Source organism: Typopeltis vanoorti, chromosome 4, assembly GCF_054136105.1.
Source record: "Typopeltis vanoorti isolate ZY-2024b chromosome 4, IOZ_Tvanoo_1.0, whole genome shotgun sequence".
Classification (NCBI taxonomy): domain Eukaryota; kingdom Metazoa; phylum Arthropoda; class Arachnida; order Uropygi; family Thelyphonidae; genus Typopeltis; species Typopeltis vanoorti.
Window position 1 is genome coordinate 117,343,674 of NC_143552.1, and position 25,268 is coordinate 117,368,941.

Genomic DNA, 25,268 nt, shown 5'->3' on the forward strand with positions numbered 1-25,268 from the left:
ATACAACGCTGTAAAGACAGTTCATTTTATTAAGGCTTGAAAGTTAAATAACAGGATATTTTCCGTATTCTGCGATGAAGTGGACAGTAAACTGTTGCTTCATTCTGAAATTCGCTGGATTTCCAGGAGCAAAGCACTAACAAGCTTATTTCAATTAGGGCACAAAATTTTTTTGTTTGTAAATGAACATAATTCTAATTTTGCATCACTCCTTGTTGAAGAAACATGGTTATCAATAGTATCCTATCTTTCATTTATTTTTTTCGAAATTATATGAACTAAATCTCTCCTTTCAGGGAAATTCTTTAACTGTTCTTGATGCCTACAACAAAATAAAGGCATCTGGGAAAGAAAAAAAAAAGGTGTTGCGAATTAGTTTTGAAAAAGACAGATAATTTGCACCTTTTCCAACATTGGAATCCTTTTTTGTAGAAAATGATCTTTTTGTTGATTCTGAGTTTCTGGAAAGGGTTTGTAACCACCTCAAAACTCTGAAGAAACATATATTCCGAATAACTTTTTTGAGAAATTTCTGTGGGTTCGAGATATATTTCAGGCTTATAGTCACGAAAACGACCTCTCGTTATCGAAAAAAGAATAGTTAACTGAGCTTTCAAGTGACAGTGGGCTTAAAATGCAATTCTGTGATCATGGTTTGGCTCAATTCTGGATCTCGCCTTCAATGAGAAGTGAATTTCCCTAATTGTCTGAAGAAGCATTGAAAATCATCATGCAGTTTTAAACAACCTTTCTTTATGAGAAAGGATTTTCATCGCTCCTTCAAATAAAAACAAAATACAGAAATCTTCTTCGTGTGCGCGCCGATCTTCGACTGAAGTTGAGCAATATTGAGCCAGATATCCAAGAACTCTGCAAAGGCCGAGAAGCTGAAAACCATCTCATTAAAAGTAAACAGCAACATAATTATATCATATTATTTATTTGGACCACAGTTTCCGATTATTCTCATTACTGCTTTTGGAATTAATCAAATCAGGGATGAAACGAAAGTTACGCAAAGTGACTCATGGTGAGGCTCAGCTATGCTGGTGAGGAGGATAGCTTCCCACATCCCATTTAGCGAAATTCTGTCTCGTACGGTCGCTTGCGGGAATATGTGGCCGACCACACTGAATCCGTCGCATGCAGACAACAACATCTATACGATCATGGATCATAAAGAAACACACGTCACAACATCACGAATACAAGCAGCACACAGGATGGATATGAATAAAACCACCACACGATTAATGAATCTGCATGATTTAAGATGACCACTGTTGTGCCTTTGGATAAAACAGGATGGATATAATTAAAACCACCATCATAACACGATTAGTATACAAATTGCACGTGTATGGTATATGTGGCACACGGTCGCTGGAGGAAAAATGCACCTGACCACGTGGATGCACTATGCGACTGACATTGTGGGTTGGACTGTTTATAGATATCGGGAATGACCTCTCATAACAGGATGTCTTAAATTTTTTTTGCTGGTCATGGAAAATTCCTCAGGGAAATAAGGCGATTCGTATCGGCCGGAAGTGTGTGCATACGTGCATGTGTGGGTGGGCAGGCAGGCATTAATGGCTTTACGATGTTCTGAGTGAAAGTTTTGGGTATATGCAGTGGATGGTTTGGACAGGACAAGGGATGTCATCCATGATGAAATCCATGGATGTCAAGTTCGTATTCAGTATTATGATGAATGGAGTAAGATAAGAACAACATTTTTCCCTCGTCACTTCATGATTATGGGTAGATAAATGGGGATAATATATAAAATATAAAAGTTGCTGTAGGTAGATGAATGGGGATTTAAAATAAACGTTATTGTGGGCAGATGAATGAAGGTATCATCGGGACAGCGCTGACATTCCCCATTCATTTGCCCATGGTACCAATGATGCTAAAAAAAGTTGGTGTGGTGTGATCTTAATGAGTGTGGGCAGATGAATGGGGATCCATATAAAATATAAAAGTTGCTGTTGGCAGATCAATGAGATTGTCAGAGGGTAGGCTCTGAAATACCCATTCATTTGCCCACAGCAAATTGGAAACAGATACCTTTATTTGTTTAATAAAAATTAAAAAACTTTGTTCAGTGATGATACACTCGTTTAGTATCATCACTGAATAACATAATTATGGAAACATAATTATGTTTCCATATGTATTTATAAATGCTTATATACATGTGAAATGTTGTATATGTATATGTAAATGTTGTACATAAATATTTAAATGCAATATGTGTATATATATATATATATATGTGTGTGTTCTAAATTTATATGTAAATATTGGTAATCCCCACATACATATTTAAAAAAAATTACATAATTTAGTGGTCCATAGAATTGTTTTAGGTATTTTACTGGTCCTTGGGCTCTGAAATTTTAAAAATTGAAAAAATCAGCATTTCTCAACCTTAGAAAGGTTGAGAAACGCTGTCCTAGAGACTGTTGATCAAGCTTAGAAAGAGTATCTTAAAACGAATGAGAGATAAAGGCCATAAAAAAAATGAAGATATTCTAAATATGGAGTAATTACTTTGAAAGATTGTTGAATGAAACAAAAAGTGACAGGACAGTGAAAATATTCAAGCATAAATATTTAAAGAGAAATGCCAAATTATAGAAGTAAAACCTGAAAGCTGAATTCAGGATCACTGGAAAGAGCTCTCATAATTTCGGATAAGCATGTTTGAGAAGAGGCTTAAGAAATATTGGGGAGACAAAGTTGAAGCTCGGTTCACACCAAACAGTTCTCAGGATCAGATTTTCACTTTATGATATATAGCTGAGAAATAATGGGAATATTAGGATCTGTATTTAAGTTTTGTAGATCTGGAAAAGGCATGTGACAAGGTGTATCAAGAGAAAATCTGCTGAAAAATGCTACAATTATATGGTATAAATGGGACATATTGAGAAACACATAAGAGAGAGCAGAAGACAGTATCTTAGGGAAGAAGCTGAGCTAGCTGTAGTGACTGCAGCCTTGTTTGACCCCAAGCCAATCACAAAGTGGCTTGAGATCCAACAAAGGTGAATGTCAAAGTGAAGATTTGGTGGAAGACGTTGGATACAAGAGACTGCTGGTTCTTGGTATATCAAATTTTCAAATCTGGCAGAGAATTTAACAAGTTGGAGTAAATAATACACCACTGGTACAGTTCAGATTTATGAGATGTAATGCAAATCTCTATAGCATGTAGCATTCCAGTGGAAGCTGATTAAATATTATGCTGTCTGGAAAGATTAGTAGAAAATCAAGGTGTGAAACCACTGCTGACAAAAAGAAGACAGGGTGAAATGTTTTTCTATTTTGCATAAAGAGGAAACTATGTAGTGGAATGCAGTTGTCCCAGGGAAGAGGGACAACTGCATTCCAGAGGGACGTGTTTAGAGGGAATTATGCAATATTGTCTACAGCTAATGCTAGTTCTTTAATGTACAGTCCAAAGTGGACAATATGAGTCTAGCATGATGGGTTTTCTTAATGTACAAAAAAGCATGCTCATGCAGGATGATCTGGCAAGGATTTTAATTCTGATGCACATCACAAAGATAGCTGTTGTCAAAATGAAAATGGTGATTCATATGCTTTGCCGTGAAAACTAGGAAGGTGATGTACAGAATGATCCAAGGACTGAAGCACACTCTCAGATAGAAGTGTACACTTGGGACTAATAACTGAGTTCTGATCAGATATCATGTTGGAGGCTTAATGGAATGTATACAGAACTCAGAAAGGATTAACATAGGTTTAATACTTCCTATATTTCGTCCTAGTCACTAGGACATCTTCGGGGATTACAAAAACAACTAATGTAACATTTTTTTGTAATCCCCGAAGATGTCCTAGTGACTAGGACGAAATATAGGAAGTATTAAACCTATGTGAATCCTTTCCGAGTGCTGTATGCATTCCATTAAGCCTCCAACATGATGTCCTCACAGCACTTAAGCCTCTACACACGAATTCTCATCAGTTAGGGATGAAGCAAAGAAAACTCGTCTGCACCTCAGGAAATAGTAGAAAATATTCAAGAAGAATGCAATCAGGAGTACATATCGATACTTCAAGTATAAAAAGCCATCCTTTATTTTTGCAATCTTTATTTTCATACTCTTTACTGACATATCAGGAACAGATGGCAGCACCACAACATGCAATCTGGGAATGATCATATTTCTGTATTTTTTGGCATTTAAGAGACTGCAAAAGTTTGGGATGTAGAACCTGACAGGGTAGTCTAAATACTATGCTTTCACCAATGTTTGGGATTTCTGTGTGTGTGTTATATCAGGATACCATCCTAACATATCAGAATTCTTATGGCAGTCACTCCCATAACCTCATCTCATGAAAATGAATCTAGGATAAAACAAAGTTTAAGAACTTGTGATTTATACTATGCTCTGTTTAATATAAATATAGTATTTTTAATAACATAAATATATTTATAAATAATACAGTAATACCTTGATTAGTGCGCTCCCGATTAATGTGTCATTTTTTTTTTCGATACCCAAATTCGATTAGTGCGCCTATATACATCTTAAAAATAAATGTTATAGATTTTAAAAATTTTCTATCTATACATTTTTATGGCAGACTATTTTAAAAAATCACTCACTACAATGAAAATAATTTAGTTCCCTATTTAAAACATTTTACAAAGTTATTTTTAATGGCCTACTACATTACTTCCATGTACACTATGTATACTATGTTCCAAAATTTACTGCCAATATTTGTCATCTGCTACAGTACGCTCACAGATTCGAGACCCTTCGACACTTCTGCGCATGCCACAAAAAGGAGAATCCATTCCGATAATAATAGAGTAATCAATCTCTCTTCTGAGATGAGCTGTTTATTATTACATGTCGGAAAATTAACTTCTCTTTTATGATCATAGTAGTTCTTAAAGTGGTAACTATTTTGCTTATATAACAGTTGGGAAATTTTATCTATAAAGCACGTGATTTCGCGTGTTGGCGATCGATTTGTATGTTCTTCTCTCCTTCAGCATGAATTGACTATTCTTGGCACCAAGACAAGCGAAGCTGTACAAAAGTGTGGGCGTACTATAATTACATAGCGCTTTAATGGTTGTATCGCGTGCCTCCTATGCAATGTTATGAGTGTGTTTTTCTTACTTTTTTTTATTTTAAAGTATTTTCCCAAGCTTTAATCACGAGTAAAAGAATTAGTGAGCAAAACAGTGGATGTGCGAAAAAGATTCGATGATAAAGAGAGAAGCAGTAAAATTTGTAGAAGAGGCAATGGGACCATACCGTCGGTTGTATGAAAAAAAGAAACAAAATGCCCACCAAACTACGTTAGCTCAATTCTTTGTTAAGAAGTAGAATAATAAAATTTATACAGGAATACCTTGTATAGCGCGGTTTTTATTATTACACTTATCATTATTACACTAACATTATCAACACTGACCGGCGACTCCCAGGCACCGGAAGTGACAGTCAAGAGCCATGTTTATGCAGTATTTCGATTGGCTCTCACGTAGACACGTTCTTTCCCAGCGGCATTTTATTATTTATGTTAATATTAGTATTTAATATTTTTTTATTATTTAAGTATGAGTGAAAAGAGACAAAACAAAGAAGACACTGTTGGAGTAACAAAAAAACGCAAGCGCTTGACATTAGAGAAGAAACTTGAAATTATAAAATGTCACGAGAATGCCGTTTCATTTGATAAAATAGCATGTGAAAATTCAATGAATGAGTCATCTGTATGAACAATTATTCAGAGCAAAGAAAAGATTAAACAACATGGAATGAGCACCGCTTATATGTCAAAAGTGATCACGAGAAATCGATCTTCTACAATGGAAAATATGGAACGCCTTCTAATGATCTGGATTGAAGATTGTAATCAGAAAAAGATTCCTTTGAGTCAAATGATAATTCAGGCAAAAGCAACAAGTCTATATGACAAAATAAAAGAAAACGAAAGCAAAAATGAAGGAGGTACAACCAGTGAAACTTTTATAGCAAATGATGGGTGGTTCTACAATTTCAAAAAGAATATGGGACTCCATAAAGTAAGAATCCAAGGTGAAAGCGCAAGTGCTGACACTAAAACTGCAGAATTATTTCCCAATGAATTGAAGGAGCTTGTTGAGGAGAAAGGTTACACAGATGATCAAATTTTTAACGCTGACGAGACTGGTTTGTTCTGGAAAAGAATGCCATCATGCACATTTCTAGCAGAGAAGGAAAAAACACAATCTGGATATAAAGTGCCAAAAGACCAATTGACACTTTTACTAGGAGGTAATGCATCAGATGATTTAAAATTGAAGCCACTGTTAGTGTACAGAGTGGAAAACCGAAGAGCTCTTAAGGGCTTTACAAAGAACAATTTACCTGTTCATTGGCGTTCGAATAAAAAAGCGTGGGTGACTCATTCAATTTTCAAAGACTGGTTTAAAACTTGTTTTGCCCTGAAGTTAAAAGCTATTGTAAAAAGAATGATATTCCTTTCAAAATTTTGCTTTTATTAGACAATGCGCAAGGCCATCCAACTCTATTGACTGACTTAGATGAAAATGCCAAGATTCATTTTTTCCCTCCAAACACAAAATCAATTCTGCAGCCAATGGATCAAGGCATTATCTCCACTTTCAAGGCTTACTATTTAAGATGAACTTTTGCTCAAGCTATTAAAGCTGCAGCAGAAGAAGATTCTTGGACTTTGAGTGAATTTTGGAAGAAATTTAACATAAAAGATGCCATTCAAAATATTTACGAATCTTGGCAAGAGGACTCAAATGACTCAAAGCAACATGAGAGCCTTATGGCATAATATCTTGCCACATTGTTCAAAGGACTTTGTTGCCTTTGCAACAGAGAAAGAGGAAATCTCAACAGAAATTGTGCAGATGGGCAAAGATCTTGGTTTTACAAGTTTAGATTATAACAATGTGAATGAATGTATTGATTCTCATTCAAATGATCTGGATGATGAAACCCTTTTGGAGTTGAAACAACAACGAGCCTATGAAGCAGAAGAAGACGAAGATGACCCCACTGATGTCATGGTTGAAGAAGTTACCTTTGCTGACATTTCAACTTTTGTGAGAAAAATCGACGAAGCTTCCGACCTTCTCATAAATGCTGACCCGAATTTGGAAAGAAGCATCAAAGTCTTAATAATGCCATCAAATGCTACAGAGATCTAGTACTTGAAGAAACAAAGAAGACAAGGATGGTTCAACGAACACTAAAAGACTACTTTAGTAAAAAGTAAATTACTGTATGCTAAAATTGAAGCAATATTTGTTTTGTTTTCTACAACTTTTATATCAGTTTAAAAGGATTTTATTTGTTATTTAGTTAATAAAAATAACAATTTTTTTCATTTTAAACATTTTTATTATCCTAAATTTTTGTAATAAATAAATTAAATTGAAAACTTTATAAATAGACCTCGAACAACACGGCTTTGCATAGCACAGACGCTTCTTGGAACCAATTAACCATGCTATACAATATTCCTGTATTCTGAATATGTTTTATTGTCTTTCAGCTTCATGGTTTTCCTTTAACTAGGCCCTGAGACATACCGTAATTCTTTTATAAAAAATGAAGGTTCAAAAAAGAAATTTGAGGAACAAATTATACTATTTCCCATAGATTATTATGTAATATATATATTTGATCAGTGTGTTTTCAGTTAATGCGCCTATTTTAAAGAACGCATTGGCGCACTAATCGAGGGATTGCTGTAAATATATATAAATATAATGTAAATAGGAGGTGCTACCCAAAAGCACAGAGAATGTCATTATAAAAAAAAAAATTACCCTTACTCCTAGTTCCTATTGTCTCCTTCAAAAGCAGTCCTTTGGGCATGCATACAGTGATCACAGCAGTTTTGCCATGATTCCATGCATCCCTGAAGTCATCAACAGTGACTGTGTTGAGAACTTTCCATGATTCCGTATGGATCTCCTGAATCGTATCAAAATGACATCCTTTCAAGCCAGAATTTCATTTTGGAAAACAGGGAAAGATCACTGGGGGTAAGGTTCAGGTAAATAAGGGTAGGATGAGGAATGATTCATGTTTTTTGGAAGCCAGGAACTGTCAAACAACAAGTGATGCCTTGCAGCAATGCTTCTCAAAATGTTTGAAAAAATACACTGAACAGTCTTACAATCTCACAAACATGGATTTGCTTACCATCTGCAAGGATAGCCTCATGCACTTTTCCAATTTGTTCCAGTATGCTTGGCAAAACTTTTTTGTGGAATGGTTCCTTAAGCATTCAGTGTGTGTTTATGGAGCAATTTTTTTTTCCTTTTTTTTTTTTTTGAGATTGAAACAAAATTTTATACAGAAATCCAACATTTCAACTGGAGAAGCAAGTTGTCAAAGTAATAAAACAATGCTACAAAAATGCAAATAACCCAAGAATGCAGCCTCTGAGCTTGCTAGCTGTTGGCATACTGATTCATGAAGGGTATTACTCTCCTATTATAGCAGCAGAAGGTTGTACTACAACTGGTTCACACATGCTATTCAAATTCCCTGAACTTTTAGGGTAGCACCACCTATATATATATATATATATATATATATATATATATATATATATATATACATACAGGGTGTTCGGGATAAATTTGACATATTTATAATTAATTATATTTTTCCGTAAGTTACATGTATTAACACACACTTCTCTTCATTTAAAAGTTTGGACCCTTCTTCATTCATATACAAGATGTCAGAAAGGATGGATAGCTGGAACCCACCTGAATCATGGAAGAGAATAACTTGTATCATGATGATTCGTGCCCGCCATCAAAATAAGGATATTACGACTGCTGCCCAATGCTCCCTGAATACAGTAAAAACAATCAGGCATGAACTAGAGACTTGCAATGGTGACTACGAGGATGTAGCAAGAAGAAAGATCCCTAGCAGACGATCTGATTGCGTTCGTACAGCAGAATTCCTCGCAAATCTGCAGGAACAGGTGTTGAAGAACCCTGGCATTGGAATTCGGGCTTTGTTCGTGGAGTTGCTAACTGTAGTCAAGCCCTGGATAACAAGGGTAGCCAATGGTAGGCCGTATGTATGGCAGCAGGATTCGGCCCCTTGCCACACCTCTGGGAAAAGTCAAAAATGGTTGTCTGAAAATTTCTACGACTTCACCAGTCCAAATGTTTGGCCTCCAAACTCCCCAGACCTTAACCCCATGGATTATTTTGTATGGGGCGCAGTTGAAAAAGACACCAATCGCACTTCCAGTAATACAAAAGCCCAGTTAATGGATAAAATTAAAACAGTTTTTGCGGCCCTTCCCAGGGAGACTGTAGCATCAGCTTGTTCGAGGTTCCGAAGCAGAATTGAAGCTGTGATCGATGCTAATGGTGGTTATTTTGAGTAAATCTTGTTGATAGTATTGTAATTAACTCTGCCTGTAATGTTTTTTTGTCAATTCATTAAATTTAATAGATACAAAGAAGATTTTCTTTTTCCTTACGAAACTGTCAAATTTATCCCGAACACCCTGTGTGTGTGTGTGTATATATATATATATATATATATATTCTCTTGGCATATATTGCATGTTATTATGAATAGAATGTATATTTTATTGTATAAATCTTTTAGGTCTACAGTATCATTTATTGTTGACAACAGATTGTCAAGGCCAACTAACTTGGCTTATTGGAAACCTGATACTGTTTAAGATAACAAACAATGCTTTCATTTTAGAAATTATGGACTTTACAACAGTGTTACAAATAACTATTTTACTTTCCCGATGTTTCGACCTTCATATTAAGGTCATCATCTGGAGTATATACAATATACAAGGACAAGCTGAGTTACATTTCACACAGTAAGCTAAAGAAACAGTGATTTGATCACAGGTTATTCTACTGGCATGACCTCTAGCAAACAAACAAAAAAAAAAAAAAACAGATAAAATTACAAATTAATTATTTAAAGCTAAATTCTATTTAAGATAACATGAGAGAAACATTCTTTCTTATAGATAATTTTCTTACAATAACAATGATGTCATATTTTTAACATTACAATTGTTATATTAGATTTAGTGGTTTCATGGGTAGATTATGTGCCTTCCATATGCTTGGGATTTTTAGAGCATCATTATTGTTCAGATTTGGATGGTTGATAAGAATCTCACGGTCTTCCTTAAATTTTGTTCATACCATGTTTTGGTGCAATGTGAACAACTGGTGCTTTTCCAGACAATTCTATGTAAAGTGTTCAGGGCATGATCAGAAAGGCCAGCTTCACCATAGTTATTATATTTAATGTGTCGTTTATGTTCTTTTTGTCTGATAGGAACTGTGCTTCCTGTTTCCCCTATATGTATAAATGAGGTGGTATCAAAAATTTTCGAGACTAGCTCTGTTTTCGAGAAATTACTTTATCTATGTTTACACACTATCACCTTCAAAATAGTCCCCCTTACACATCAATACAGCAGTCTCAGTGTTCTTGCCACTCCTGGAATGTGTCCTGGAAGTCTTATTTTCGAAGCATGTCGAGCACCTTCTGCGATTCACACCGGATCTTTGCAACGGTGACCTTTGAGCTGGATCTTCATCTTTGAGAAGAGGGCGAAGTCTGCAGGAGCCAAATCTGGGGAGTAGGGTGGGTGCGGAAGTGAGATCAAGTTGTTTCTGACGAGAAACTCACATGTGATGAGAGCTGGGTGATAGGGTGCATTGTCATCGTGGAGCATCCAGTGTTTCGCACGCCACAGATCTGGTTGCTTTCGCCGAATGTCCTCCCTCGGACGCCTTAGTACCTGGCAGTAGAAGTCGCTATTGACGGTCTGGCCCCTGAGGACAAATTTTCGATGCACAATGCCGCGAATGTCGAAAAAGACGATGAGCACTTCCACTGTGAAGACTGTTGCTTCGTACACCCAAGTTTCTTCACCGGTAATGATCCTCGAATTTCACGTTTTCTCTTTGTTCAAACTTGCTGTCCATGATGAAATCGCAAACGTGGTAACACAGGTGGTCAGAATAGCATCAGATGCACAGCTCCCGATGTCTTTTGGCACACTGACTTATGAAGGTAGGTGCTCCCTGTGACTGTGCGTGCAGCCATCTGTTGGCGTGTTACAAACCTAGTCTCAAAACATTTTGATACCACCTTGTATACGGTAGATTACAGGTGCAATAAATACGGTATACTCCAGGGTGGGCCAGCAGAGGGAGTGGGTCTTTGGATGAGTTAAGTAAGCATTTTTTTGCAGGTAGTTTAAAGGTGGCTTTGAGTTGTATTTCTGTGGTATTCTGTTTATCTGATGTCCCTTTAATGTAAGGAATGGTTATAGTTTTATTGTAGTCTGGTTTATCTTTGTTTTTTATTGGGGTCTTATAGAGAATGTTTAATAGTGTTTTGGCTGTAACCATTTTTTAGAAAAGTATTGCTGATAACTTTAAACTCATCTTTCAAAGCTTGTTCATTGGAGCAGATCTTCCAAGCCCTGTTTTTGTGTTTGGTGGTGGTAGGAGTTTATGTTCTTTTTTGCGGCAGTTTTTTCCGGTAAAGTGAAAGAAAGACTGCCAGAAGGAAGACGTGTGACAAGTGTATCTAGAAACGGCAGTGTGTTCTGTTTGTCAATCTCAATTGTGAACTGTATGCATTTGTGTTGTTTGTTTAGGTGGCTAAGGAAAGTGTCCAGTGTCTGGCAGCCATGGGGCCAGATTGCAGAAACATCGTAAACATATCTAAGCCAGACTGTGGGTTTTAAAGAAGAGGAATGTAGAACATGTTGCTCAAAATGCTCCATATAAAAGTTAGCAATGGGGGATAATGGCGAGGCCATTGCTGTGCCTTCTTTTTGTAAGTGGAAAGTGTTTTTCCATACAAAATAACCAGAATGTAATACATGAGCATAGAGCACCGTGGTTGGAGGGAATTTGTTCTGTAAAAGAAGGATTGTGTCATTGATTATAACATTCGTAAAGAGGACAGAGATGTCAAAACTGACTAATAAATCATCTTTTTCTAATGTAATGTCTTTGATTATGTTTATGAAGTGTTGCATGTTTCTGATATAGGAGGGGGAATGATCTACGAACTCCTTGAGTGTTGCCACTAATTTCTTGGCTAGGTGAAAATTCCAGTGTCTACCTTCGACTATCAGCCGAAGTGGTGTGTTTTGTTTGTGTATTCTTTGGAAGACCATAAATTCTCATGGAACGTGCGTAGTGCAGAAGTAATTTTTTGACTGTATCTTCAGGCCATGCAGTAATTGATTTAAGTAGTTTCTCTTTTTTATTCTATTGGTTGGGTTGTAGTTAACAAGTTGGTATGTACTATTGTCCAAGACTAGCAGATTCATTTTTTCTAAATAAGTGGTTCGGTTTAGAATAACAGTGACACTTCCTTTATCGGCTCTAGTTATTATGATGTTCAGATTTGATTTTAATGATTTCACCGCTGTTAATTCGTGTTTCGTTAAGTTGCTTGTTATTTTTTCTTATGATTTATATTTAAATTGTTGGCAGTTTCTAAACGTATTTTATCTGCTATGTTATCTGGGATGAATCATAAGCCTCTTTCAATATTACAAATAAAATCCAGTTTGTTCTTCAATCTGGGTGCTATGCAAAATTTAGACCTTTGCTGATTGGTGGCTCCTGTTGTTTCTTGCTTTTGGTTAGTTGTTAACGTTCATTGTAAAGAAATTCGAATATGTCCGTTGGTTTTCGATCTTTTAGTATGAAATTTGGATATGAGATTTTCTTTCTTAGTTTGTAGGATATGGTTCGCTGTGCTGTCCATAATCTTTTCGAGGATAATCCAAATATCTGCATTCAAGTAACTTGAAAGTTCAGATTTTACATTTTGTACCTGGTTTTGAGTAACGGCCAAGTTTTTCCTCGTAGCCTGGATCTGTTCTCTGAGTAACGCTTTCTCCATGCGGTGGTATAATCGTTGGGCCTTCGTTGAGGTAAATTTTCTCTTTAGTTTGATGCAATTCAGAATGATATTGCTGTCCCTACAACATTTTAAAAATGCCAGTCGATTGATCAAACCAGAAACAAGTCCATAATTTCTAAAATGAATGCTGATTACCGAGCAACACTAAAAGAAAGGATTCTGATAATTCATGAAGATTCGATCCACAAGCGATGCAATCAATACGGTAAGTTGAAGATTCATGTTTCTGGTTTGATCAATTGATTAAACTTTTATATGGAACATTTTGAGCAACATGCTCTAGATTCCTCTCCTTTAAAACCCAAAGTCTGGGTTAGATACACTGCTGATGTTTTTGCGATCTGGCCCCATGGCCGCCAGACACTAGACACTTTCCTTAGCCATCTAAACAAACAACACAAATGCATACAGTTCACAATTGAGATTGAAAAACAGAATACACGTTTCTAGATACACTTGTCCTTCTGGCAATCTTTCCTTCACTGTTTACCAGAAACCGACACATACTGGTCAATATATACACAAACTCCTACCACCACCACCCAACACAAAAACTAGGTATCATTAATACTCTAAAAAACAGGGCTTGGAAGATCTGCTCCAATGAACAAGCACTGAAAGATGAATTTAAAGTTATCAGCAATACTTTTTTCTAAAAAATGGTTACAGCCAAAACACTATTAACAAAATTCTCTACAAGACCTCAATAACAAATAAACCACACTACAATAAAACTATAACCATTTGTTACATTAAAGGGACATCAGATAAAATAAACAGAATACTACAGAATTACAACCTCAAAGCCACCTTTAAACCTCCTGCAAAATTAAAAAGCTTACTCAATTCATCCAAAGACCCACTTCCTCCCCTGGCCCACCCTGGAGTATACCGTATTTATTGCACCTGTAATCTACCATATATATATATATAGGAGAAACAGGACGCACAATTCCTATAAGACAAAAGGAACATAAACGGCACATTAAATATAATAACTATGGTGAAGCTGGCCTTTCTGATCATGCCCTGAACACTTTACATAGAATTGACTGGAAAAGGACCAGTTGTTTACATTACACCAAAACTTTGAACACAAATTTAAGGAAGCCTGTGAGATTCTTATCAACCATCCCAATCTGAACAATAATGATGCTCTAAAAATCCCAAGCATAAGGAAGGCACATATCCCACAGAACCTTTCTCCTTAAGAGTTAACTATAAACAGGACTGTAGATAATCCAGAATCCTAAATCTAATATAACAATTGTAATGTTAAAAATAGGACATCATTGTTACTGTAAGAAGACTATCTATAAGAAAGAAAGTTTCTCTCGTGTTATCTTAAATAGAATTTACTTTGATGTAGTTTCTAAATAATTGTAATTTTATGTGTATTTTTTTTTTTTTTTGTTCACTAGAGGTCATGCCAGTAGAATAACTGGTGATCAAATCATTGTTTCTTTAGCTTACCGGATGAAATGTAACCCAGCTTGTCCTTGTATATACTCCAGATGACCTTAATATGAAGGTTGAAATGTCAGGAAATTAAAATAGTTATTTATAACATGGTTGTAAAGTCCATAATTTCTAAAATGAATGCTGATCACCGTGTCACACTAAAAGAAAGGATAATAAACAATGCAAATAGGATGAACTGCCCTATGTATGTAAATTGCAGTTGTTCTTCTAGCTAATTCCTTATGCACCAAAGAAAGGAACCACAAAAGCCTAAGAATTAATATAGCAATAACTATAATTCACTACTTATGTGTAAAATAATTTCACGTTGATATAAAATTCTAGAGGCTCCAGTATAGATGAAGCCTTTTGGTTAGAAAGATCTGGATATGAATCCTGTTTAAGATGTGAAGAAACTTCACCAGGATTTTTCCCCTCCCAGAAATTCTGGTTTTTCATCCTGCAAAACAGGAACCAGCTAGAAGAATAAGTGCAATTTACATACATAGGGCAGTTAATCCTATGTACATAGTCTGTTATCTTAAAGCAGTATCAAGGTTTCTAATAAGTCAAGTTAGTTGGCTTTGACAATCTGTTGTTAACAATAAATGATACTATAGACCTAAAAGATTATGCAATGAAATATACATTCTATTCATAATAACATGTAATATATGCCAGTCACGCAAAATCTAATTATGAAGATTTTAAATAGTTCATTCAAAAATAATCCAGACTTCCTCTGAAAAGTATATTAACATTTTTCTTCTTCAGCTTTTGTTTCTTTGCATATATCCTAGAGGAGTGTACTGATGCAAAAATGGCAGTGCTGCACAATTAAGTGTTTATTATTACCAGATTATTATTATCATCAGTTTTCTTTAATGATATTTATCAGATCACCAGTACTGGACAGAATCTTGCATTTTAACATTTTAGTCTTAAGGGATTAACTGCATCAGAGTCAACCTATATCTGGTTCTTATTCAATGGAATCTGAAACCTATTTTTCTAAACCTCCCAATCTCCTATTCTGTTTGTGACTGCCGATTTACACTAGTTCTGATAACACATTATTGAATGCTAATGGCGTAGAGTTCCTTTTTAATGATTTTGCCACTGATGTCATGTGTTCACTCTAATTTTCCTCTATTGGTCATCTATTTTATTTTGATTTTTTTGACCAAATTTCAGATCTATAAATTAAAAGTAGTTTGAACAGTCTTCTGAAATCTGGTTGTTCTGGATACAATTCATAAAGCTTCTTTTACCTCAAATCAAACAGAAATATCCTTGCAACATTATTCAGTTTAATTTCTTAATCTGTTGTGTGCTATTTTAAGAATTATTTCAAGAAACTACTGTTTGACCCAGAGAGGCATGTGAAGTATTCTACAAAGAGAGAAAAATCAGAATTCCAGGGTGGACTCAAGAAATTAAGTGGTGACGGAAAAGAAGAAAGCACATCAAAAGTTTCTATCAAGTAAGTCAGTAGCATGTCTTGATAGAATACAGAGAAAAATGTCGGTGATCAGTGTGCAAAAATGGCTTAAAATGTTTGGGGAAGACTATGAATCCAGAAGATAAGTATCAGAAAGATGGTAAAATGTTTTGGAGGCTGTTGAATGGCAAAAAACCCTTAGAAATGTATTGAAAAAGAAATCAAAATGACAAAGGTGACATGAAAACCAAAGGTAAAGATAAACCAAATGTTTATTACAGAGTAATTACTTTGAAAGAATAATAAGTGAAACAAGAAATAACAGAACAGTGATAGAAAATATTCAACTGGAATGCAATCAAGAGTACATATCAGTACTCAAGGTAGAAAAAGCCATCATAAACCTGAAATGTGGGAAAGCAGGCTGGAGTATGATATTCAATAGAAATGCTTTTAAGTATGGAGGTGTAAAAGTTATACAGTACTTAATTCAGAAGGCAAATCCCATATGATCAGAGCAGAGCTCTCATAGTGGCAATGTATATATAAAAAAAAAAAAAAAAAGAAATGAAATAATTTGAGAATTTGAGGAATTTTCCCTCTAAGTGTTCCAGGTAAGATCTATGCAAGCATACTGGAAACTAAGAAAAAATTTTCAAATAGAAACTTGGAGAACAAATTGAGTTCAGGCCAAACAGGTGATGTCAGGATCAGATTTTATGGCACTTTAAGACAGTCAAGAAATCATAGAAACATAATCTCTAGATTTCATAGATCTGAAAAAGGGATATGCCTTTTGTCAATATAGCAGTACCAAGAGAATATATATAAACATATTCTCTTGGTACTGCCATATTCTCTTGGTAATATGGCAGTACCAAGAGAATATGTTTATATATAGGAGGTGCTACCTAAAAGCTCAGGGAATTTGAATAGCACACATGAACTGGTTGTAGTACAGTCTTCTGCTACTAAAAGGAGAGAGCAGTATTCTTTGTGAATCAGTATGCCAACAGCCAGCAAGTCAAAAGGTTGCATTATTGGGTTGCATGCATTTTTATAACATTATGTTTTAGTAGTTTGGCAATTTGCTTCTACAGCTAAAATGTTGGACTTTGCATCAAATTTTGCTTCAACCTCAAAAAACTGCTGAAAAAAAAAAACTTCCCATTACATGTAACAACATTACAATGCAAGAATTTGAAACTACCCTAAAATCCCAAAAGAATGAGGAAGCATCTGGATTAGATGATATAACCACAGAATCTATTAAACATGAGGTAAAAGAGCTTTGGAAATAACTTAAATATCTGTAATACAGCTCTAGCTACATCTACCATTCCATCACAATGAAGAGAAGACTTAACAATACTAATACCCAAAAAAAGGCAATCTGAACAATCCAGAAAATTACAGAGGAATCGCACTACTTCCTACCACACTGATAACTTATAACAGGATGCTTCTAAACCAAATCGAACCACATGTAACATCTCGTCTACTCAAAAATCAATCCGGTTTCTTGAAAAACAGAAGCACTGTTTGAACACAGAAGCCTTAGAAGGTTGCTAGAAGGAGTAGGAGATGAAACCCTTCCCTTAATCTAAACCTTTTGATTCAATCAACAGACAAAGGATGTTCAAAATTCTCAGTTATTATGGCATACCCTTGAATATAATCAAAGCAATAGCAGAACCATACCAGAACTATCATGTAAGAGTAATAGTTAATAAAGATGACAGAGCTTTCCTATTTCAATTGGAGTTCTTCAGGAACTCCTTGGTACCATATCTTTTTAAAGTTACCCTCAATTATTATGTATTCAGACTCACAGGAAATGAGTACGGAATAACGCTTGAAGATATTGCAGGACAAACCAACATAAGCAGTCTGTTTTGCAGATGATGGTGCACTGACTGACACACATTCAGACTGCTCAAAGCCACTGAGATAAATTATGTAAAAATGCAGCACTGATTGGGCTGGCAGCCAACAGTAAAAATAAAGTTCTAAAAACAGAATAAAAGAAATATTAAGCTAAATAACCACAATCTTGAATGTAAATGATTTTCAGTACATTGATTCCTATATCGATACTCTAATATGAAAAGAAAGCACAAAAGCTCTTCAATTCCATAAAAGTCTAATATCTAGAAATCCAACCCACAAATGACAAAATTTAGATATCGTGCCCAGACATGGAACATCACTACTCAACAAGCAGTTAAAATCAAGAGCTTTGGGACAACATACCTTTACACAATACTAAGATATACATGGTGAGATCACATTCCTAATACTGTCATTCTTGAAGAAGCCCAGTAAAAATTCCTGACAGAAAGCATTCAAAAATGTCAGCTGAGATGGTTGGAAGACCAACTTAAGACATCTGCTTTTACCTACTTTCAGTGCTCTTGCTCTCTACAGGCCATATGTCTAATAGACACAGAGGAAGATCAAGTTAACAGTTTTTGGCAATACATAAGCAAACTTCTTTGTGAAGATGAGGCTCATGAACCATCTGACATTTACCATTTGGCACAGAACGGAGCAACCTGGCTCACTTACAAACTAATACTTTATCTCCATGAGTTTTTGCTATATGAATATTTCTTTATATAATTCCCTACTCATATATGAATAAATGATGACTATATTAATTATATTTTAAACAAGATGTATTATCACATAGCATTAGAAAATTAAAATCCTACCCTTTTGTTTTTGATGGTTTTTTAGTCGGTTTATCGACCTGAACTCCATCTCTCATTTCAGTACTCATCTGATCATCACCGTCCTGACTTTGGGCTTTCAATGTCTTTTTAATATTATTTACCTAAATAAGTAAAGTGTTTAATAATATAGAGACTGGCTTTATGATAAACTTATTAAACAGATAGGGCAAAGTGACTTCAAGAAGAAAAGTTCTATGAATTATAAAAGAAACTCCCAATCTGCTTATTGCATATAGGTCTGCAATGGCATTAGAGAAAGATTATCAGCAGAACTGCTCAATAAAAGATAAGTTTCATTTTCTGCAATAATGGTGAAATCTTATTCATTTTGGTGAAATTTTATTTATTCATGATAATTGAGACCGTGCATAGAGTCTGTCTAGGTGGTTGGATTCTTTTATGATTTAACTAATGGCAGCTTACACTAAATAAAAGCAAAATGGTGAAAACAAGAACCATGCAACATGTGTGAAAATCAAATGTAGTGAGTGATAAAGCTTTTGAAGATGGCTTGTTGGCATGCATGAGAAAATGTGGAGAGAGAGAATAATCAAAAGAAATCTGGGAGTATAGATCTGCAGGAAACATGATAGACATGGTGTCTGAATGAGGAGTGAATACTAGACAAGGATGAAAAGCAGTGACAAGTAAGACTAAGAAAGGTATCAGTCAGAAGGACAAGTAAGAGAATATGAATGCCTAGCATATGACTGTATGGAAGAGAATTATGCTTTTACTGAAAGCAAGAAAGATTGTAGGAACAGAAGTGAGCAGGAATGACAGAACCAAACTGAGTGTTACTCCTGATATGAAAGAAAGCACTAGAATACAATTTTTGAAGAAAAATAGTTTAAATGAAAAACAAGATGAGGCATGTGCAAAATGAGCTCAGACATTCCACAGACACATATAGAAAGGTATGAAGGAATAAAATTAAAGACAGTGGAGAATCATCTCTATTAGCTCAACTAACACATTACTGAATGTAAACAATGGCAAGTTCTTTCTCAATATCCTCATTTTTAATATGATACTGCCCTTGATGCCATCTGTTCACTCTCATAATTTTTTCATTGTCTTTGTATTGCTGATTTTCATACCAAATTTATTGCAACAGTTATTCAGTTTAGTCAAGGAATCTTGCAGACTTATAATACTGGATTTATTCAGAAGTATAACATCATCTGCAAAAATTAAAGAGCTAAGCTAGAAATAACATCATGAATTTTGACATCAGAGTTAATACCATTTTCCTTTGTGATGCAATCCATACAGATAATGAATAATGGTGGAGATAATGTGCACCCTTCTCCACATCTGATCTTCCTGTACCTTCTTCAATTCTAACTGCTGGCTTACAGCTTAAATAGAGACTATGTATTGCTTAATATAATGTCCCATTTATACTATATAACTGGAGTATTTTGAAGAACCTTCCTCTTGGCACTTTGTCATATGTCATGTCCAGATCAACAAAATTTAAATACAAATTCTTGTTATACTCCCAAGACCCTCTTGAACAGGCCATCTGAATTATGCAATGCAGCCACTGTAAAACTTTTATACCTCCATATTTGAGGCATTTCTGACTGAATTTCAGGTGTTTGGTGACTTTCTATTTCAAGTATGGATATGTATTCCTGACTGCATTCCTGTTGGGAGATTTCTACCACTGTGCTCACACTGCTTGTTTCATTTAGCAGTCTTTCAAAGTAATACTCCAGACATTTAAAATATCTTTATCTTCAGTTTTCATGTCACCTTTATCATTTCTGATTCCTAATTTTCCTAATAATGGAATCTCCATACAGTGCTATGCATGAGTCATTTGCTAGATTTTTCTCAGCTGTCTAAAAGGAATCGACAGTGCAGAAAAATGTAGCAAATGACTTGTGCATAGCACTGTATGGAGATTCTATTATTAAAAGGTATGGTGGATCAAAGGGTGCACAAAGTCTTTTCCAGGAAAGAGGAAGACCAGAGTCACTGATACTTTGGATATGAGAAGTAAACGTGCAAGGGAGTTAGTGGTGGGTTTAGGAACAAATGATTTGATTGAGTAGCGTGAAAAAAGACTGTGGTAGGAAGGGCAGTTAGTAATTCCAGGTGTGACTGAGCTGAAAACATGAGTAAAAAAAAAAAAATCATGAATGGTATACTAGCAGGGGTGCAGTTTGTTGGTGTGGAATGCATTCAAGGTATGGCAGAACTGTATAAAAGCAATGAATTGGATCAAAATAGATTTAGTGTGAATCAACTAGAATGTTATTAGAAAAATGTAATGATGCGAACAAGTGACAGAGGAAGCCACAGCTAATGTGAAAGAACATAAGAGTAGAACAAGTGAGACTGAAGTGTTTGTGAATGGAGGAATGCAAGATAGACAAGTAAACAGGATAATGTCAGGGTGGAAAAGGAGACAGTGCAAGTAAAGTGAATTCAGGAACAGTAATGAATGCGTGTATGTATGAGAATGTCAGCATAGGAATGGAATGATTGGATGACATCCTGATGGATAAAAAAAAAAGATAGGGAATGTTTTTTGTGAAGACAGAAAGGGGAGAGGTGTGGTGGTTGATGTAGCTGGGGAATTATGCCGGCACAAAGTTGAGATACATAGGAAAAATAGTAAGTAGTTTGAAGCAGTATGGTGCAGAGATTGATAGGATGAGATGTTTAGTTGGATGTTGCATAGGCCAAGGAATGTGGAGGATGGAAACAAAAAATGTATATGCAAACTGGCTTAGCAAGAGAAGGCTGATTATGGTTAATTAATTATGGAGATAATGACAGAATGAAGAGAGAGCATTTGGGAATAAGAAGTGTATATTTTTACTTGCTCTCTCTTACACACTCCAAGTGTGTTAACTCTTAAATTTAAAATAAAAAGAAAATATTGAAACTAAACTAACTAACCTTGCATACAGGTTTGTATCCGAGGATCTCATATATAACTTAACCTCTTAATTAACCTTCATAACCACTGAACCCATTAAGAGAGTGAGTCTTCACATACCTTATAACCAAAATAAAAATCTTTAATTTACAAATAACACAAATATATACAACATCAACTACTTAACTGTGTAAGCACTAATGTATTCTTCAAATCACAAGAAAAATGCACAACTTTCTTTTATTATCCTATATGGATAAAACTTCTGGAACCCAAATCTTTCTCCTAGAGAACGTTTATTCCTGAATTCACACAGGAGAAAGACCAATGCAAAAACTGCTCTCTATATTAGCAACCTAAGACAAAACTCTGCTTTCATCTTGAATCATGGAATACTGAAGAAAATATCCTTTCTTCATTCACTGCACTTCAATACACTTTCTATATAAAAGTAACAGGAAACCTCTGTATAAACTCAAAATTAACAATTTTATCATTTCACAATAACTGCTTTCTATATGAAAGCTTCTGAAACCATATCAACAGCATCAAATTACTTTTAAGACTGAGAATCCTAAATAAAAACAAACTTTACCAGGCTCATTTTCATATATGAACTAAAGAACAATAAAGTTCCTTTCAGCTTAACTAAAATAAATCCAACATGAATTAATAACTACAATAAACATCACATCTTTGATTAAAGAATATGCTCTCTCAGTCTTCCATTTCTAACTAGTTTCTGTTCAATCTTCATATATTGAAAATACAGAAGCCCCATCATTCTTCTTCTGCTGTGTTCTTTTACTTCTTCCCAAGTATTCATTTCTTTGGAAGTACAACTTCAGAAATACAACTGAGCAACTTCTGCCGTGGTCCACTATTATGCTACCATTACTGATTTCTGAGTTGTGCTTGAAACAATGACAGTTCTTTTTATAGTGCAAGGAAAGTTTATAATTTTAAAATTAAAGTAGCAGAAATTAACAATTCATTTCACAATATTTTATGCAATGAAATAAGTTCACTTAATCACTTCCAATAATACAGTAATTGTCACTTTTCTTGAAGTGACAAATTGTCACAATAAACATTAACGTTTCACCTTTTGATGGTTTATACAAAATTATAATTATGCTTTAATATTTATATGAACTTATTTTATATTTAAGTAAGACTTCACAAGCCAAAGACAAGAATAATATCTCGAAACAACTTGATTGCAATATCCAAAATGAAATATTTAACTAGTTTTAAAAAGTTCCTTATTAACTTTTAAGTAATTCATTTTATATACAGGGTGTTCGGGATAAATTTGACAGTTTCGTAAGGAAAAAGAAAATCTTCTTTGTATCTATTAAATTTAATGAATTGACAAAAAAACATTACAGGCAGAGTTAATTACAATACTATCAACAAGATTTACTCAAAATAACCACCATTAGCATCGATCACAGCTTCAATTCTGCTTCGGAACCTCGAACAAGCTGATGCTACAGTCTCCCTGGGAAGGGCCGCAAAAACTGTTTTAATTTTATCCATTAACTGGGCTTTTGTATTACTGGAAGTGCGATTGGTGTCTTTTTCAACTGCGCCCCATACAAAATAATCCATGGGGTTAAGGTCTGGGGAGTTTGGAGGCCAAACATTTGGACTGGTGAAGTCGTAGAAATTTTCAGACAACATTTTTGACTTTTCCCAGAGGTGTGGCAAGGGGCCGAATCCTGCTGCCATACATACGGCCTACCATTGGCTACCCTTGTTATCCAGGGCTTGACTACAGTTAGCAACTCCACGAACAAAGCCCGAATTCCAATGCCAGGGTTCTTCAACACCTGTTCCTGCAGATTTGCGAGGAATTCTGCTGTACGAACGCAATCAGATCGTCTGCTAGGGATCTTTCTTCTTGCTACATCCTCGTAGTCACCATTGCAAGTCTCTAGTTCATGCCTGATTGTTTTTGCTGTATTCAGGGAGCATTGGGCAGCAGTCGTAATATCCTTATTTTGATGGCGGGCACGAATCATCATGATACAAGTTATTCTCTTCCATGATTCAGGTGGGTTCCAGCTATCCATCCTTTCTGACATCTTGTATATGAATGAAGAAGGGTCCAAACTTTTAAATGAAGAGAAGTGTGTGTTAATACATGTAACTTACGGAAAAATATAATTAATTATAAATATGTCAAATTTATCCCGAACACCCTGTATTTAATTTGCAAGATATATGAATTTTAATACATATCCTACAGAGAACAAATTTCTTGTTCTTATTCTCAGATAAGTTCTCAAAAGACAACTATCTTAGGCAATACAACACAAAAGGGTTGTCTTAGATCTGATCATATCAAACGACATGATTGTGAATAGGGTGTTCTTCCAGTTGGTGAGAGCAACTATGAGGTGATCACGTGTTGCCACCAGTCACATGAAAATTTCTGAGAGGAAAGCATACATGGAACTACAAGGGCTGTGATTATGAAAAGCTTAAGAGACAAATGAGAGCTATAACATGGAAAGATGCTGCTTAGGCACACTGATTAAGAGGTATATTTAACAGCAGCAATGTCTGGAATGTATTCTAGAGGTGAAAAGGCTAAAGTAAGAGTAAAATGAATGAAGAGATTAAACATGAAATCTAAAAGAAGATACTGTGGAGGCAACATAAGGGTAATAAATTTCATTAGGAATACAAGAGGGCAGGAAGGTGACTTGGTAAAAACAGCAAAAGCATAAGCAGAAATTAGGCAATCAGGCCAAGAAAAATCCTATATGCAATATACAGGGTGATTTAGAACTCTTGGGCCAAACATTAAGGAATGATAGAACACACCTAAACAAACACTTTTCGGCATACAATGCATGGTCCAAACTCAAGCGGTGAAGCGCTAGGGATTAGCAACTACTGTGTCAGGAAATGAAGAAACAAGAATGACAGAGGAGATATGAAACAATTGTAGAAATTACAGAACATAAATTAAAGAATTTTATTGAATAAATTACAGAAACTGCTCAAAAGAGCAACTGCCAACATTAATGCAGACTTCACACCTTCGGCGTAGTGATTGGTGTACATTGGCGAATACACCAGGCATTTCTCGTACAGCGGCAACAGAAATCCTGGAAATAAGGTCCTCATTGAAATCGATAGGGCTATCATAGATCAGGCTTTTCATATGACCCCATAGGAAAAAGTCCAGATATGAGAGATCGGGCGATCGTGGCAGCCAAGTGATGGGACCAACCCATCGTCCTGGAAATGTTGCATCCAAGGCATTCCGCACATCCATGCTGAAATGGGATGGCACTCTGTCATGTTGGACCCACATATGTGTTTGAATGTTTGCTGGAACAGGGTTCAGCAATTCTGGTAAGACCTCTTGTAAAAATACAAGGTATGTTCTCCCATTCAGTCATGCTGGCAGAAGGTATGGGCCAATCAGATGGTCATGTAGGATTCCAGCCCAAACATTTTAGGAGAAACACCACTGGTATGAATGTGGATGTGTGGCGTGCGGATTTCTGCTCACCCACACATGATAATTGTAGGTATTAAAAATGCTCTCACATGTAAAGGAGCATTCGTCAGTGAATAAAACGTGCATCAAAGTCTGGCTGCAGGAACCACTGTGCAAAATCCATACGAGGCCAGTAATCTGCAGGTGTCAAGGCATGAACCCTCTGTGCATGGTAGGGGTGTAATCGTTCGTCTTGTAGAACTCGCCACACCGTCGA

At 35.5% G+C, this 25,268-nt stretch overlaps 1 protein-coding gene across 8 annotated transcripts in view; it reads right to left on the bottom strand.

Moving 5' to 3' along the window:
* Nucleotides 1–25,268, bottom strand: part of CSN7 (COP9 signalosome subunit 7) — a 116,608-nt gene that overhangs the window by 10,092 nt on the left and 81,248 nt on the right. For 6 of the 8 annotated variants that reach the window (XM_090391438.1, XM_090391442.1, XM_090391436.1 and 3 more), the window contains exon 7: nucleotides 18,615–18,736. The exons of 1 other annotated variant lie outside the window; for it this stretch is intronic. In XM_090391438.1, coding sequence (XP_090247564.1) covers nucleotides 18,615–18,736 — 122 coding nt within the window. Of the gene's footprint in view, nucleotides 1–18,614; nucleotides 18,737–21,551; nucleotides 21,652–25,268 lie in introns of all 8 variants that reach the window. One more of the 8 variants, XR_016548207.1, reaches the window with a different exon arrangement.